At 42.6% G+C, this 15,226-nt stretch overlaps 1 protein-coding gene across 1 annotated transcript; it reads left to right on the top strand.

Moving 5' to 3' along the window:
- The first annotated feature begins 1,127 nt into the window (after positions 1-1,127).
- On the top strand, positions 1,128-4,189 carry LOC111979675 (tiggy-winkle hedgehog protein-like). Its single transcript, XM_024010300.1, has 3 exons — positions 1,128-1,436; positions 2,664-2,925; positions 3,303-4,189. The coding sequence occupies exons 1-3, from the start codon at positions 1,128-1,130 to the stop codon at positions 3,977-3,979; spliced, it is 1,248 nt and encodes a 415-aa protein (XP_023866068.1). The 3' UTR covers positions 3,980-4,189.
- Positions 4,190-15,226: the final 11,037 nt, after the last annotated feature.

A 15,226-nucleotide genomic window follows, 5' to 3' on the forward strand; every position in this document is an offset into this window, starting at 1 on the left:
ATCTATTCCACGTTGGTTCAATGTAATTTCATTGAACCAGTGCAAACCAGGACCAAGCAAACGTCAGCAATGGGACAAGGGGAAAATACTTTTACACAATTCAACTCGGGGACAAGAAACAATCTGAAATGTCAACCACATACATCTGATCACAGAAATCCCATTCACTTGTTTTACTGTCACACTGGAATTAGTAGCTATTGTTGGTGTAAGGGCAGTTGCTGACCCATAAAGTTCAGCTGGCCCTACAGATGCTTGCCATTGGAAGACTGGTGGTGATATGCACAGAAGTCCAGAGGCAGAGGGAAACTCGGAGATTGCAATAAACTCTCATACATGTTAATCCCCATTGAGGGACATTCCGATTGCTTCCCAAATTGCACCCTATTCCCTATATAATTCACTACTTTTGACGACTGTGTCCCTCACTTCACATCCTCCTTAGTTAATGTATTCTGACCTGCATATGCTTTCTGTACAACTAACCTGCATCGAAATGACTATGCAGACCATAGTGGCAGACTTAAATGTAGGCATAAGAGGCAATTGCCCCAGGCATCACATCATCAACGGGATTCGTGAGCCGGTATTATAATAAAAAAATACGAGCCTCCCACCCCCCAATCATTTCATTCAATATGAATATAATCCAAGTGTATCTCATAATAATACAAAAAAGTGTAATTAATCAGGAATTAATGTTAAGTGGCCTATTGACACTGTCAACCCTGCTATTTGAATAGCATGGAGCAAAAACGGGTTGTCAAGTGGAGCCAATCAGGTTCTTTACTTCACATACATTGATGAGCTATCTTAATATAGAGCACTAGAGCAGAATGAAGCCAACTCATTCATGCGTCTGGACCGGAGTCTRGGCTACGGCTATCCACCGTCGAACAGCGATTTCTGAAGCAGCAGCAGCACAGCTCCAATGTGCTCTGAGCGCAGCGACAAAAATATAACTGTCATTACGGCACCTGCTTCAGTAGAGGGTCGTTTGATATCCTCCTTCTAGAGTACAGAGAGAGAAACGAGGAAACGGATACAGGGTAGAGAGTGAGATACTCCGAGATAAGCGAGAGGATATAGTCAGCCTACACCACAGGAACCTAAAGACAATTAATCCAATGGACATGATGCTGATGTCGATAAGACTTGCGCTTGTGGGCTTCATCTGCCTGTCTTTAGTATCCGCTGGCTTCGCCTGTGGTCCAGGTAGGGGATATGGAAAACGAAGACATCCGAAAAAACTGAAGCCTTTGGCTTACAAGCAGTTCATTCCCAACGTGGCAGAGAAGACCCTTGGGGCCAGTGGCAAATACGAAGGGAAGATCACAAGGAACTCTGAAAGATTTAAAGACCTGACACCAAACTACAATCCTGACATTATTTTCAAAGATGAGGAAAACACTAATGCTGACAGACTTATGACACAGGTGGGGATAGTAAGACGTATAGTGAGATATTGAGAAAGCGCATGGAGATGCATCTTGTGAGTCCTGGGTGATCATTTGGCACGAGAATAATGAATGACAGCTCAGTTTGAAGTGACAGTTGTTAAACATCGATGAATGACATGTATGGTTACTATGCAAACCTATGTAGGCTATGATAGATTTTAAGCAATTTCAAACTATCTATGCACCATATCGGACTATTTCTGTATATGGACAGTTCTACCCTTTATGTCTCCAGTTGGGCTTATCCGAGCATGAAAATTAAGACGTCGTTATGGATGCCCTGTGCACGACTGCTACAACTCATTAAAGGGGTTGGTTCTAGACGGTTAATGTTAGGCTATGATACACTTGTACTATAGACTCCCCCCCTCCCTCCCATCCATCTCTCAGTCGTTCAGTAGGTCTATGATCTATCAATAACAAGTGATCGTTTCAGCTGGACCCATAACAATAGGCATTTACAATAGCCTACATCTCTGCCTCTGTTTATCTGTCTGTCTCTGTCTGTATATCGCTCTCATATTCTCTCTCTCTCACACACAGACGCAGAAAGAGAGAGAGAGAGAGAGAGGATTCCTTTTGAAGTTGACTGATATTTAAACTTAATTCTGATGTGTAGATGGGTGAACTGATTTTAGTTGATATAATAGTAGATGTAATTTGTAATTATATCCTAAACAGTTGCGTTATGTATTGCCTGTGGATCTATGCTTAATATGCATAGTTCGGAGGCAGGAGCCCAAGCCCTATATACAGACACAACTTTTTCCTCTAATTATGACTTGGTAAAATCTGACTGAATAGCCTACTTTTTAGTACCACTCAGTTATCGATCGAAAGTGGCTTGGGATTTGTATGTTTTAATTTGACCGATGACAGCCGCAGGGTCTCTGGGATGGTCAGTTGCATTTGATGCTCGTTCAAGCGTGCAATGAAGTTATGCAACCCCATACATATATATATCTGCCACACACATATGATAAGAATCATTTAAAATAATGTTACATTTTTTCCGACCTCAAAGTCCGTGCCTTTCAAATCGAAAAATAAATCAACAGATGCTTCTATATACGACTCTGTCTTCACCCTGTCTTGTACATGCTATAGACCGATATTGAGTGTGTGTGCGTGTGTGCGTGTGAGACCCTCCTGTTTAACCCCTTGTGTTTCCTGATATCTCAATTATCTTTCTCTCCTTTTCAGAGATGTAAGGACAAACTGAACTCTTTGGCTATTTCAGTCATGAATCAGTGGCCGGGAGTGAAGCTGCGCGTGACAGAAGGCTGGGACGAGGATGGACACCATTTCGAGGAATCTTTACACTATGAAGGAAGGGCTGTGGATATCACCACCTCTGACAGAGATAAAAACAAGTATGGAATGTTATCCAGGCTCGCAGTGGAGGCGGGATTCGACTGGGTCAATTATGAATCCAAAGCCCATATTCATTGTTCTGTGAAAGCAGGTAAATAACGGATGAACAAATAATAATAATACTGTATGTACATTTCAAATGTTGTCCAAAAAATGTCAACATTATTTCCACAACCGTCCATGAACTGTTTATTACATACGTGGTACGTAGCTATGCCAATAAAACACTTTATTCGTTAGGTTTTGTGTTCGATAGGCCTATGTATGTGCCTTGTTTACAAAGTTATAAGACAATGCCTGTGACTCATGTTGCAATGTAGCCGATCAACTGCTATGCCTCATTTGTTAGAGCAGTAGGTCCCATATTTGTCCAGGTCATTCGGTTTACATTTATAATTGTATATGGCAATAGTGACTTGGTCCAAATTCTGTATTATTTAATTATATTTATTCTCTGCTCTTCTCTAGAAAATTCAGTTGCTGCCAAAGCGGGTGGCTGCTTCCCAGGGTCCGCCTCAGTTCTTCTCGAGGATGGTCGGAGCAAGCTGGTAAAGGAACTGGAGTTGGGCGACAAAGTGTTAGCTGCAGACAAAGAAGGACATATTGTATCTAGCGATTTCCTTATGTTCATGGACCGAGATCCAGTAACGAGTCGAGAATTTTATGTTTTTGAAACGGAGAAGCCCAACAGAAAGTTAAGACTGACGCCGGCACACCTTGTCTTCGTCACCAATAACGTTACGGATGGCGATATGACTGCAGTGTTTGCCAGTAATGTAAAACTTGGGCAACAGGTGTTTGTCGTGGACGAGGCACTAGACCACCTAAAGGCAGTCACTGTAGAAAGGATTTACGTGGAAGAATACGAGGGATCTTATGCCCCAGTGACTTCACAAGGAACCATCATAGTTGACCATGTTTTGGCGAGCTGTTACGCGGTAATCGAGGACCACAAATGGGCGCACTGGGCCTTTGCACCAGTCCGGTTGGGTCACGCGTTGATGTCTTTGACAGGTCTAGTCAAAGAGCGCGAGGGAATCCCTCAGAGAGATGGAATAGACTGGTACTCAGACATTCTATACCACATAGGGACATTGCTGCTGGACAGAAACTCCTTTCATCCTCTTGGAATGTCACAAAGTTGAGACCATTTCAAAGTCACATATGAATGTTCTTAAAGATGGAAATACTTTTGGGCACTGGAGCCATACATGTATATTCTTATTTATTCTCTTATGTATTCCTCCTATCATGAACCAGTCGAATTTATTCGTCTAGAATAGTGTGAACAATCTGTGAAAAATGTATTTCTAAACATGTTTTTTTTGATGATTGTTTAATGTTATGTGAACTGACTTATATTTTCAACATGAACATGAAGTATTGCCTCAATAAATTATATTTGTGTACATGTAGCTTGTATATTAACATTTCGTTTTCCAAAATCGACAATACATAGTTCAACAACAGTGAAATTAGTTATCCTATGAAATAAGTGCCTTTATGTCTGTAAATGCATAAATGCCCAAGCCTACTGAAAACGATTAGTCGAATTCAAAAAGTGCAATAAAACTTTGTAAATCGTTGGTATAATAGTCTACAGTAGGCTAATTTTGCCAAATACCTTTCAGATTAAGCATTGTTTAAAAATCACAATTTCTATATGCATAGCTCAACTTGTGTCCACTCAGAGTTATTTGGTACTATGAGAAATATTTCTGTGCCTGCTGATTCTAAATCAATCCATGGAGCAACTGGAGCCTCTGGTGGCCATGAACCACCCATCATCTGATCTGATCAAAGCTACCACTTTGACCCTGCAACAAAACACCTGTTCGATATAAGAGTAGGCCTACTGATATTATAATATTCTCAGTTATTTTATTGGTCCTTCAAAATGGCTCTCAAATTCGGAATGAATAAAGTTAATTAATAAATGAATGAGAGAATGCATCAGGAAGCCCATAGCCCAACCTAACAGGTTGACTCGATTTTCTTAAATTGGTCCGGTTACGAAGTCAAGAAAACCGCTGGCCTAGACTGCTAGACTTGGCTACATTGCCTAACCAGTCATGGTAATATTAGGATGCTCACAATAATACTGCTCCTTTTTGAAACACTTGGCAGTTGGTCAAACAGATGTCATGTTAAGAACTGAATCACACAACTGAATCAATAATTGCTCAGTCTATTATCATCAACCACGACCTCCCAACATGCTTTGCAAAAACTAATGGCAGACATTTCCTTAAAGCTCCCATGTTGTATTTGTAAATCATCACTGTATGTCTAATAAATCACTGTGTGTGTTTATTTCATGAAAATAACTCAAAATATATTTTTTWATAATTTATTTCCCTGATCCTCCTTTTGCCATTGAAATGCTCAGTCTGATCGTGTGCGCGTCAATACAAAGTTGAATATATTTACATACACAGCCCTGATTGGCAGATAGGATGACTAGAGCCTACCCTGCTTACCCCTTCAAAGTAGAAGGATACATGTGCAAATAAAGGATGAATGGTCATTGGTCAGAATAATCACATCAGATTGTGATGTCATGATCTGGGCCAAAAACCCCATCCCACCTGAACAGGTTGAAATTCCAGCCATTTTTTTCAAACAGCTCTTAAACAAAAAGTTATTTTCATAATTTTCACAAATTCAGTGTGGAAATATATATATATTTTTTTTTTAAAGAAGGAAAATCACGTTAACTGCACTGCCTGTCTCTTTAACCGACAGAATAATCACACAAAAAAAATCCAATAACTTTTAGTCACTATATTTGTTCATTTATAGAGTACAGCATTGTATTAGATGTTTGAGCAGAATATGGCCTTAGACAAAGTAAAATGTTGGTATTCCTGTAACTGAATCCCCTCTCTTCCAGAACTGTGTCATTTTCAGTGGTGTAAAGTACTTAAGTAAAAATACTTTAAAGTAATACTTAAGTTGTTTTTGGGGGTATCTGTACTTTACTGTTTGTCTTTTTGACAACTTTTACTTCACTATGTTCCTAAAGAAAATAATGTATTTTTTACTACATACATTTTCCCTGACACCCAAAGGTACTTGTTACATTTTGACAGGAAAATGGTCAAAATCATGTACTTATAAAGAGAACATCCCTGGTCATCCCTACTGTCTCTGATCTGGCAGACTCACAAAACACAAACACTTCATTTGTAAATTAATGTCTGAGTGTTGGAGTGTGCCCCTGGCTATCTGTAAATACAAAATCGAATAAAAATTGTGCCATCTGAGTTTGCATAATATAAGGAATTTGTAATTATTAACACTTTTACTTTAGATACTTAAATATATTTTAGCAATTACATTTAATTTTGATACTTAAGTATATTTTAAACCAAATACTTTCAGACTTTTACTCAAGTAGTATTTTACTGGGTGACTTTCAATTTTACTTGAGTCATTTTCTGTTAAGCTATCTTTACTTTAAGTATGACATTTGAGTACTTCTTCTACCACTGGTCATTTTTCACATTACTTTTTTTCTGTTCAGAATGTGAACCAGCAGTATTTTCTGTTTCCTTCAGTACTATGCAGCATTGCCCACAAGGTGGTGCTATGCACTAAACATAAAATCGTCCAGGGCGCATTTCTGTTGTGGGTGTAATGGGGGTGTTGGGCCAACTTACACGAGTGCATTGTCACTGAAAAATAAAAAAGGGCAATCCCATAAAAAGCAAACACTATATAAAAATACCCCCAGTAGCTACATGTTGTGCCATCCTGGATGAGCTGCACTACCTGAGCCACTTGTGTGGGTTGTATACTCCGTCTCATGCTACCACTAGAGTGAAAGCACCGCCAGCATTCAAAAGTGACTAAAACATCAGCCAGGAAGCATAGGAACTGAGAAGTGGTCTGTGGTCACCACCTGCAGAACCACTCCTTTATTGGGGGTGTCTTGCTAATTGCCTATAATTTCCACCTTTTGTCTATTCCATTTGCACAACAGCATGTGAATTTATTGTCAATCAGTGTTGCTTCTAAGTAGACAGTTTGATTTCACAGAAGTGTGATTGACTTGAGTTACATTGTGTTGTTTAAGTGTTCCCTTTATTTTTTTGAGCAGTGTACATAATAAACAGCGAGTAGCAGAGCGTAAAAAACGGGGGGGGGGGGGGGGGGGGGGGTGGGGGGGGGGGGGGGGGGGGGGGGGGGGGTGGGGGTGTAAGCCCATTTGATTAGTTCAGCAGTTTTGTGGCTTGGGGGTAGAAGTTGTTAAGAAGCCTTTTGGACCTAGACTTGGCACTCCGGTACCGTTTGCCGTAGCAGAGAGAACAGTCTATGACTAGGGTGTCTGAAGTCCGTGGCAATTTTTAGGGCCTTCCTCTGACAACGCTTAGTATAGAGGTCCTGGATGGCAGGAAGCTTGGCCCCAGTGATGTACTGTGCCGTACGCATTACTCCTTGTGATGCTTTGCAGTCGGAGGCCGAGCAGTTGCCATACCAGGCGGTGATGCAACCAGTCAGGATGCTCTCGATAGTGCAGCTGTAGAGCTTTTTGAGGATCTGAGGACCCATGCCACATCTTTTCAGTCTCCTGAGGGGGAATAGGCATTGTCGTGCCCTCTTCACGAATGTCTTGGTGTGTTTGGACCATGATAGTTTGTTGCTGATGTGGACACCAAGGAACTTGAAGCTCTCAACCTGCTCTACTACAGCCCCGTCGATGAGAATGGGGGCGTGCTTGGCCCTCCTTTTCATGTAGTCCACGATCATCTCCTTTGTCTTGATCACATTGAGGGAGAGGCTGTTGTCCTGGCAACACACTTCCAGGTCTCTGACCTCCTCCCTATAGGCTGTCTCATCGTTGTCGGTGATCAGGCCTACCACCATTGTGTTGTTGGCAGACTTAATGATGGTGTTGGAGTCGTGCTTGGCCACGCAGTCATGGCTGAACAGGGAGTAGAGGAGGGGACTAAGCACGCACCCCTGAGGGGCCCCCGTGTTGAGGATCAGCGTGGCAAATGTGTTGATGCCTACCCTTACCACCTGGGGGCGGTTCGTCAGGAAGTCCATGATCCAGTTGCAGAGGGAGGTGTTTAGTCCCAGGGTCCTTAGCKTAGTGATGACCTTTGAGGGCACTATGGTGTTGAATGCTGAGCTGTAGTCAATGAACAGCATTATCACGTACAGTAGGTGTTCCTTTTATCCAGGTGGGAAAGACATTGCATCATATGTGGATCTGTTGGGGCGGTATGCAAATTGGAGTGGTCTAGGGTTTCTGGAATGATGGTGTTGATGTGAGCCATGACCAGCCTTTCAAAGCACTTCATGGCTACAAATGGGAGTGCTAAGGGTCGGTAGTCATTTAAGCAGGTTACCTCGGTGTTCTTGCTTGAACCACACACAAAAACAAGAACCATATGCTCTCTCCTCTCACCTGTGCTAACATATCCTGTTAACCTCCCACTGAGCACAAAACTGGTTGAATCAACATTGTTTCAATGTAATTTTTCAACATATTGTGGTGTGGAATCTAAATACAAAATACATTGGATTTGCAAAAAGTCATCAATGTACAAAAACTGTTTAGGCAGTTTTTATGAGAGTGAAATGTCAAAAACAGGATTATGTCATCATGGTAACCAATTTTCAACATAGACAAATCTTGTATAAAATAGGTTGAATTTATACCTTTGAAATAACATCAGATCTCCAACGTTACATCCACTATAAGAAAAAAAACTATTGGCTGGGCAGCAAATAATACTGGAAAATTGATCTATCTGGAGCTATCCCTTTGGTCCCCTATCGAGGGTTTTAACCAAGCTCAGCCCTGCTTAGCATCGATATTTGTCACTGACTATTACTAATGTGCTATCATGAGAATAATTGTTGAGAAACCTCAACTTAAAAACTGAAAAGATTCACTGTTGCTGTCAAAGTAATTCCAAAAGGTTAGGTTTAAAAATGTTTACATTTAGCAGACACTGTTATCCAGAGCGACTTACAGTAGTGAGTGCATACTGTACAGTTTCATTAGTACTGGTCCCCCGTGGGACGCAAACCCACAACCCTGGCGTTGGAAGTGCCATGCTCTACCAACTGAGCCATGCAAATTAAATGTAAACACTACACTATATCAATCATATATCAATAATTCTATTTAGGCCTATATAGCATTTGTGAAGTCATCAGCAGCTATTGTTTAAATTTAACCCAGGATTCAACTAAAAATAGACAATACATATACAGTACATTTGGAGAGTATTCAGACCCCTTGACTTTTCCCACATTTTGTTACATTACAGTCTTATTCTAAAATGGGTTAAATCGTTTTTTCCCCTTATCAATCTACACCCAATACCCAATATGGGGAGCGTCGCTGCACAGCTATTTCCAGGTCTCTCCAGAGATGTTCGATCGGGTTCAAGTCCAGGCTCAAGGACATTCAGAGACTAGGCCCGAAGCCATTCCTGCGTTGTCTTGGCTGTGTGCTTAGGGTTGTTGTCCTGTTGGAAGGTGAGCCGTTGTCCCAGTCTGAGGTCCAGAGCACTCTGGAGCAGGTTTTCATCAAGGATCTCTCTGTACTTTGCTCCGTTCATCTTTCCCTCAATCCTGGCTAGTCTCCCAGTCCATGCCACTGAAAAATATCCCCGCTGCAACCACCATGCTTCACCGTAGGGATGGTGCCAGGTTTCCTCCAGACGTGACGCTTGGCATTCAGGCCAAAGAGTTCAATCTTGGTTTCATCAAACCAGAGTATCTTGTTTCTCATAGTCTGAGAGTCCTTTAGGTGCCTTTTGGTAAACTCCAAGTGGGCTGTCATGTGCCTTTTACTGAGGAGTGGCTTCCGTCTGGCCACTCTACCATAGAGGAGTGCTGCAGGGATGTCTGTCCTTCTGGAAGGTTCTCCCATTTCCACAGACGAACTCTGGAGCTCTGTCACCATCAAGTTCTTGGTCACCTCCCTGACCAAGGCCCTTCTCCCCCGATTGCTCAGTTTGGTCGGGCAGCCAGCTTTAGGAAGAGTCTTGGTCGTTCCAAAACTTCTTCCATTTAAGAAAGATGGAGGTCACGGTGTTCTTGGGGACCTTCAATGCTGCAGAAATGTTTTTGTACCCTTCGCCAGGTATGTGCCTTGACACAATCCTGTCGGAGCTCTACGGACAATTCCTTCGACCTAATGGCTTGGTTTTTGCTCTGACATGCACTGTCAACTGTGGGACCCTATATAGACAGGTGTGTGCCTTTCCAAATCATGTCCAATCAATTGAATTTTCCACAGGTGGACTCCAATCAAGTTGTAGAAATATCTCAAGGATGATCCTGAGCTCAATTTAGTCTTATAGCAAAGGGTCTGAATACTTAAGTAAATAAGGTATTTGTTTTTTATTTTGAATAGATTTGCAAATATTTCTAAAAACCTGTTTTCGCTTTGTCATGATGGGGTATTGTGTGAAGATTGATGAGGAAAATGTTTTATTTAATCCATTTTAGAATAAGTCTGTAACGTAACAAATTGTGGAAAAAGTCAAGGGGTCTGAATACTTTCCCGAATACACTGTAGGTCTAGGGTTTAAAGCTTTGGTTGATTCCAAATGTATATTTATATGTTAGATATACAGTATCTACAGTAGATATCAAATCAAATCAAATCAAATTTTATTAGTCACATACACATGGTTAGCAGATGTTAATGCGAGTGTAGCGAAATGCTTGTGCTTCTAGTTCCGACAATGCAGTAATAACCAACAGTAATCTAACCTAACAATTCCACACTACTACCTTATACACACACACAAGTGTAAGGGATAAAGAATATGTACATAAAGATATTGAGATGAGTGGTGGTACAGAACGGCATGGCAGATGCAGTAGATGGTATAGAGTACGGTATATACATATGAGATGAGTACTGTAGGGTAGTAAACATAAAGTGGCATAGTTTAAGTGGCTAGTGGTACATGTATTACATAAGATGGCAAGATGCAGTAGATGATATAGAGTACAGTATATACATATGAGATGGGTAATGTAGGGTATGTAAACATATATTAAGTGCATTGTTTAAAGTGGCTAGTGGTACATTTTACATAATTTCCATCAATTCCATTTTTAAAGTGGCTGGAGTTGAGTCAGTATGTTGGCAGCGGCCGCTAAATGTTAGTGGTGCTGTTTAACAGTCTGATGGCCTTGAGATAGAAGCTGTTTTTCAGTCTCTCGGTCCCTGCTTTGATGCACCTGTACTGACCTCGCCTTCTGGATGATAGCGGGGTGAAAGGCAGTGGCTTGGGTGGTTGTTGTCCTGATGATCTTTATGGCCTTCCTGTGACATCGGGTGGTGTAGGTGTCCTGGAGGGCAGGTAGTTTGCCCCGGTGGTGCGTTCTGCAGACCTCACTACCTCTGAGAGCCTTACGGTTGTGGCGGAGCAAGTTGCCGTACCAGGCGGTGATACAGCCCGACAGGATGCTCTCGATTGTGCATCTGTAGAAGTTTTGGATGGGCTTTTGGTGACAAGCCGAATTTTCTCAGCCTCCTGAGGTTGAAGAGGCCTGCTGCGCCTTCTTCACAACGCTGTCTGTGTGGGTGGCCAATTCAATTTGTCCGTGATGTGTACACCGAGGAACTTAAAACTTTCCACCTTCCTCCACTACTGACCCGTCGATGTGGAGAGGGGGTGCTCCCTCTGCTGTTTCCTGAAGTCCACAATCATCTCCTTTGTTTTGTTGACGTTGAGTGTGAGGTTATTTTCTGACACCACACTCCGAGGCCCTCACCTCCCCCTGTAGGCGCGTCTCGTCGTTGTTGGTAATCAAGCCTACCACTGTAGTGTCATCCGCAAACTTGATGATTGAGTTGGAGGCGTGCATGGCCACGCAGTCGGGCGGTGAACAGGGAGTACAGGAGAGGGCTCAGAACGCACCCTTGGGGCCCCAGTGTTGAGGATCAGCGGGGTGGAGATGTTGTTACTACCCTCACCACTGGGGGCGGCCCGTCAGGAAGTCCAGGACCCAGTTGCACAGGGCGGGTCGAGACCAGGGTCTCGAGCTGATGACGAGTTTGGAGGGTACTATGGTGTTAAATGCTGAGCTGTAATCGATGAACAGCATTCTCACATGGTATTCTCTTTGTCCAGATGGTTAGGGCAGTGTGCAGTGTGGTTGCGATTGCGTCGTCTGTGACCTATGGGTCGGTAAGCAAATTGGAGTGGGTCTAGGTGTCCGGTAGGTTGAGGTGATATGGTCCTTGACTAGTCTCTCAAAGCACTTCATGATGACGAAGTGAGTGCACGGGGCGGTAGTCGTTTAGCTCAGTTACCTTAGCTTTCTTGGAACAAACAATGGTGGCCCTCTTGAAGCATGTGGGAACAGCAGACTGGATAAGGAATTGATTGAATATGTCCGTAAAACACACCAGCCAGCTGGTCTGCGCATGCTCTGAGGACGCGGCTGGGAATGCCGTCTAGGCCTGCAGCCTTGCGAGGGTTAACACGTTTAATGTTTTACTCACCTCGGCTGCAGTGAAGGAGAGCCCGCAGGTTTTGGTAGGGGGCCGTGTCAGTGGCACTGTATTGTCCTCAAAGCGGGCAAAAAAAGTTGTTAGCCGGCTGGGAGCAAACATCCTTGGTCCGCGACGGGGGGCTGGTTTCTTTCTTTGTTAATCCGTGATTGACTGTAGACCCTGCCACATACCTCTTGTGTCTGAGCTGTTGAATTGCACTCGATTTTGTCTCTGTACTGGGACTTAGCCTGTTTGATTGCCTGCGGAGAGAATAGCTACACTGTTTGTATTCGGGTCATGCTTCCGCGTCACCTTGCCCTGGTTAAAAGCAGTGGTTCGTGCTTTCAGTTTCACGCGAATGCTGCCGTCAATCCACGGTTCTGGTTTGGGAATGTTTTAATCGTTGCTGTGGTACGACATCGTCAATGCACTTCCTAATGAACTCGCTCACCGAATCAGCATATTCGTCAATATTGTTGTTGACGCAATGCGGAACAATTCAATCCGCGTGATCGAAGCAGTCTTGAAGCGTGGATTCAGATTGGTCGGACCAGCGTTGAACAGACCTGAGCGCGGGAGCTTGTTTTTTAGTTTCTTTTTGTAGGCTGGAATCAACAAAATGGAGTCGTGGTCAGCTTTTCGAAAGGGGCGGGGAGGCCTTATATGCGTCGCGGAAATTAGTATAACAATGATCTTAGGGGTTTCCCAGCCCTGGTAGCACAATCGATATGCTGATAGAATTTAGGGAGTTTTGTTTTTAGATTAGCCTTGTTAAAATCCCCAGCTACGATGAATGCAGCCCAGGGTGTGTGTTTCCAGTTTACAAAGAGTCAGATAAAAGTTCGTTCAGGGCCATCGATGTGTCTGCTTGGGGGGGAATATATACGGCTGTGATTATGATTGAAGAGAATTCCCTTGGTAGATAATGCGGTCGACATTTGATTGTGAGGAGTTCTAGATCAGGTGAACAGAATGACTTGAGTTCCTGTGTGTGTTTATGATGATCACACCACGTCTCGTTAATCATAAGGCATACCCCGCCCCTCTTCTTACCAGAAAGATGTTTGTTTCTGTCGGCGCGATGCATGAAGAAACCAGCTGGCTGCACGACTCCGTTAGCGTCTCTTGAGTTAACCATGTTTCCGTGAAGCAGAGCACGTTGCAATCCTGATGTCTCTCTGGAATGCTACCCGTGCTCGGATTTCATCAACCTTATTGTCAAGAGACTGGACCATTGGCGAGTAGTTATGCTAGGGAGTGAAGCGCGATGTCCCGTCTCCGAGCCTGACCACGAGACCGCCTCGTTTTCCCCTTTTACGGCGTCGCCACAGGGTCGCCGGCTGGGATCAGATCCATTGTATTGGGTGGAAGCAAAACACTGGATCCGTTTCGGGAAAGTCATATTCTGGTAGGAACGATGATGAGTTGACGTTAATCGATATTTCAGTAGTTCCTCCCGACTGTATGTAATGAAACCTAAGATACCTGGGGTACCGATGTAAGAAATAACACATAAAAAAGCAAAATACTGCATATTTTGGTCAGCCATATTGGCAGTATTTGGCTACGTATTTGGCTACGCACTTAGGTTTGTCATATCGTTGTCTGCAATGCGTTAGGTAGACACGAAGAAATGCTCCGTCTGGGACGTTATTGGATATATATGTGAAAAACATCCTAAAGATGGATTCTCAACTGAGTTCCAGCCATTATTATGAGCCGTCCTCCCCTCAGCAGCCTCCACTGATGGAGACTGTTTAGTGCCAAAAGTAATGTAAAAAAATATATAATGTTTCCTGATCTTTCTTGTATCTCTCAGATATATGAAAGACAATTCAGAACAAACTTCCTTTTGATTTATTTTTTTGTGACTATCTATCTGTTGTTCCATGTCGTGCATCTGTTATTCAATGCGTTTGTAGCATTTTGGGCTAATAGCAGTAAGGCCCCAAAACATTATCAAATAATTGTTTCAAGGAGTCTTAAAATTCTAAAACAAATAGCAAAATGATACTTGAGTATGACCTGCTTAAAACCTTCTTGGAAATAGGGGCGCCCTTTCACTTCTGGATAAATTGTGCCCAATTAAACGGCCTCGTACTCTGTCCTAGATTCATATGATAGCATATTATTATTACTATTGGATTAGAAAAACACTCTGAAGTTTCTAAACTGTTGAATTATATCTGTGAGTAAAACAGAACTCATTGGCAGGCAAACTTCCAAACAGGAAGTGAAAATTCTGAAATGGGTCTCTGTGAAAGCATTGCCTATTCAATTGTCTTGTATTTATGGATCTGTATGCAACTTCATATGCCTTCCACTAGATGTCAACAGGCAGTAGAACGTGGAATGAAGTGTCTAGCCTTCTGTGGGACCGGATGGGAGTCGTTGGAGTGAGAGGTCAGCCATATTGGCAGTATTTGGCTACGCACTTAGGTTTGTCATATCGTTGTCTGCAATTGCGTTAGGTAGACACGAAGAAATGCTCCGTCTGGGACGTTATTGGATATATATGTGAAAACTCCTAAAGAGGATTCTCAACTGAGTTTGACCAATTTATTCGACTTTTATTATCACTTTTTGAATTTTTTGTTCATGCGTAAAATCTTCATGGACACGTGAGCTAAACATGCTAGCCAAAGTTGCTAATTCGACAGAAGAAATGGACATTCTAAAACAAAACAACGATTTATTGTGGAACTAGGATTCCTGGCACTGCATTCTGATGAAAGTTCAAAGGTAAGGGAATATTTATGATGTTATTTCATATTTTTGTTGACTCTTTGGACTCCAACATGGCGGCGCCGGAAGTCGTTTACTACTTCGGCGCGGATAGATGATGGCAGCCTCGCTTCGCGTTTCCTTGAAAATTAGCCAGTATTTTTGTTTTTTACTTTATTTTTTACAT

Source organism: Salvelinus sp. IW2-2015, linkage group LG19, assembly GCF_002910315.2.
Source record: "Salvelinus sp. IW2-2015 linkage group LG19, ASM291031v2, whole genome shotgun sequence".
NCBI lineage: Eukaryota > Metazoa > Chordata > Actinopteri > Salmoniformes > Salmonidae > Salvelinus > Salvelinus sp. IW2-2015.

Excerpts from the sequence above, each read along its gene's own strand:
- LOC111979675 (XM_024010300.1), top strand. The coding sequence starts at position 1,128 with ATGGACATGATGCTGATGTCGATAAGACTTGCGCTTGTGGGCTTCATC. Across the intron at positions 1,437-2,663 it reads CTGACAGACTTATGACACAG|AGATGTAAGGACAAACTGAA; the intron begins GTGGGGATAGTA and ends TCTCCTTTTCAG. Across the intron at positions 2,926-3,302 it reads TCATTGTTCTGTGAAAGCAG|AAAATTCAGTTGCTGCCAAA; the intron begins GTAAATAACGGA and ends GCTCTTCTCTAG.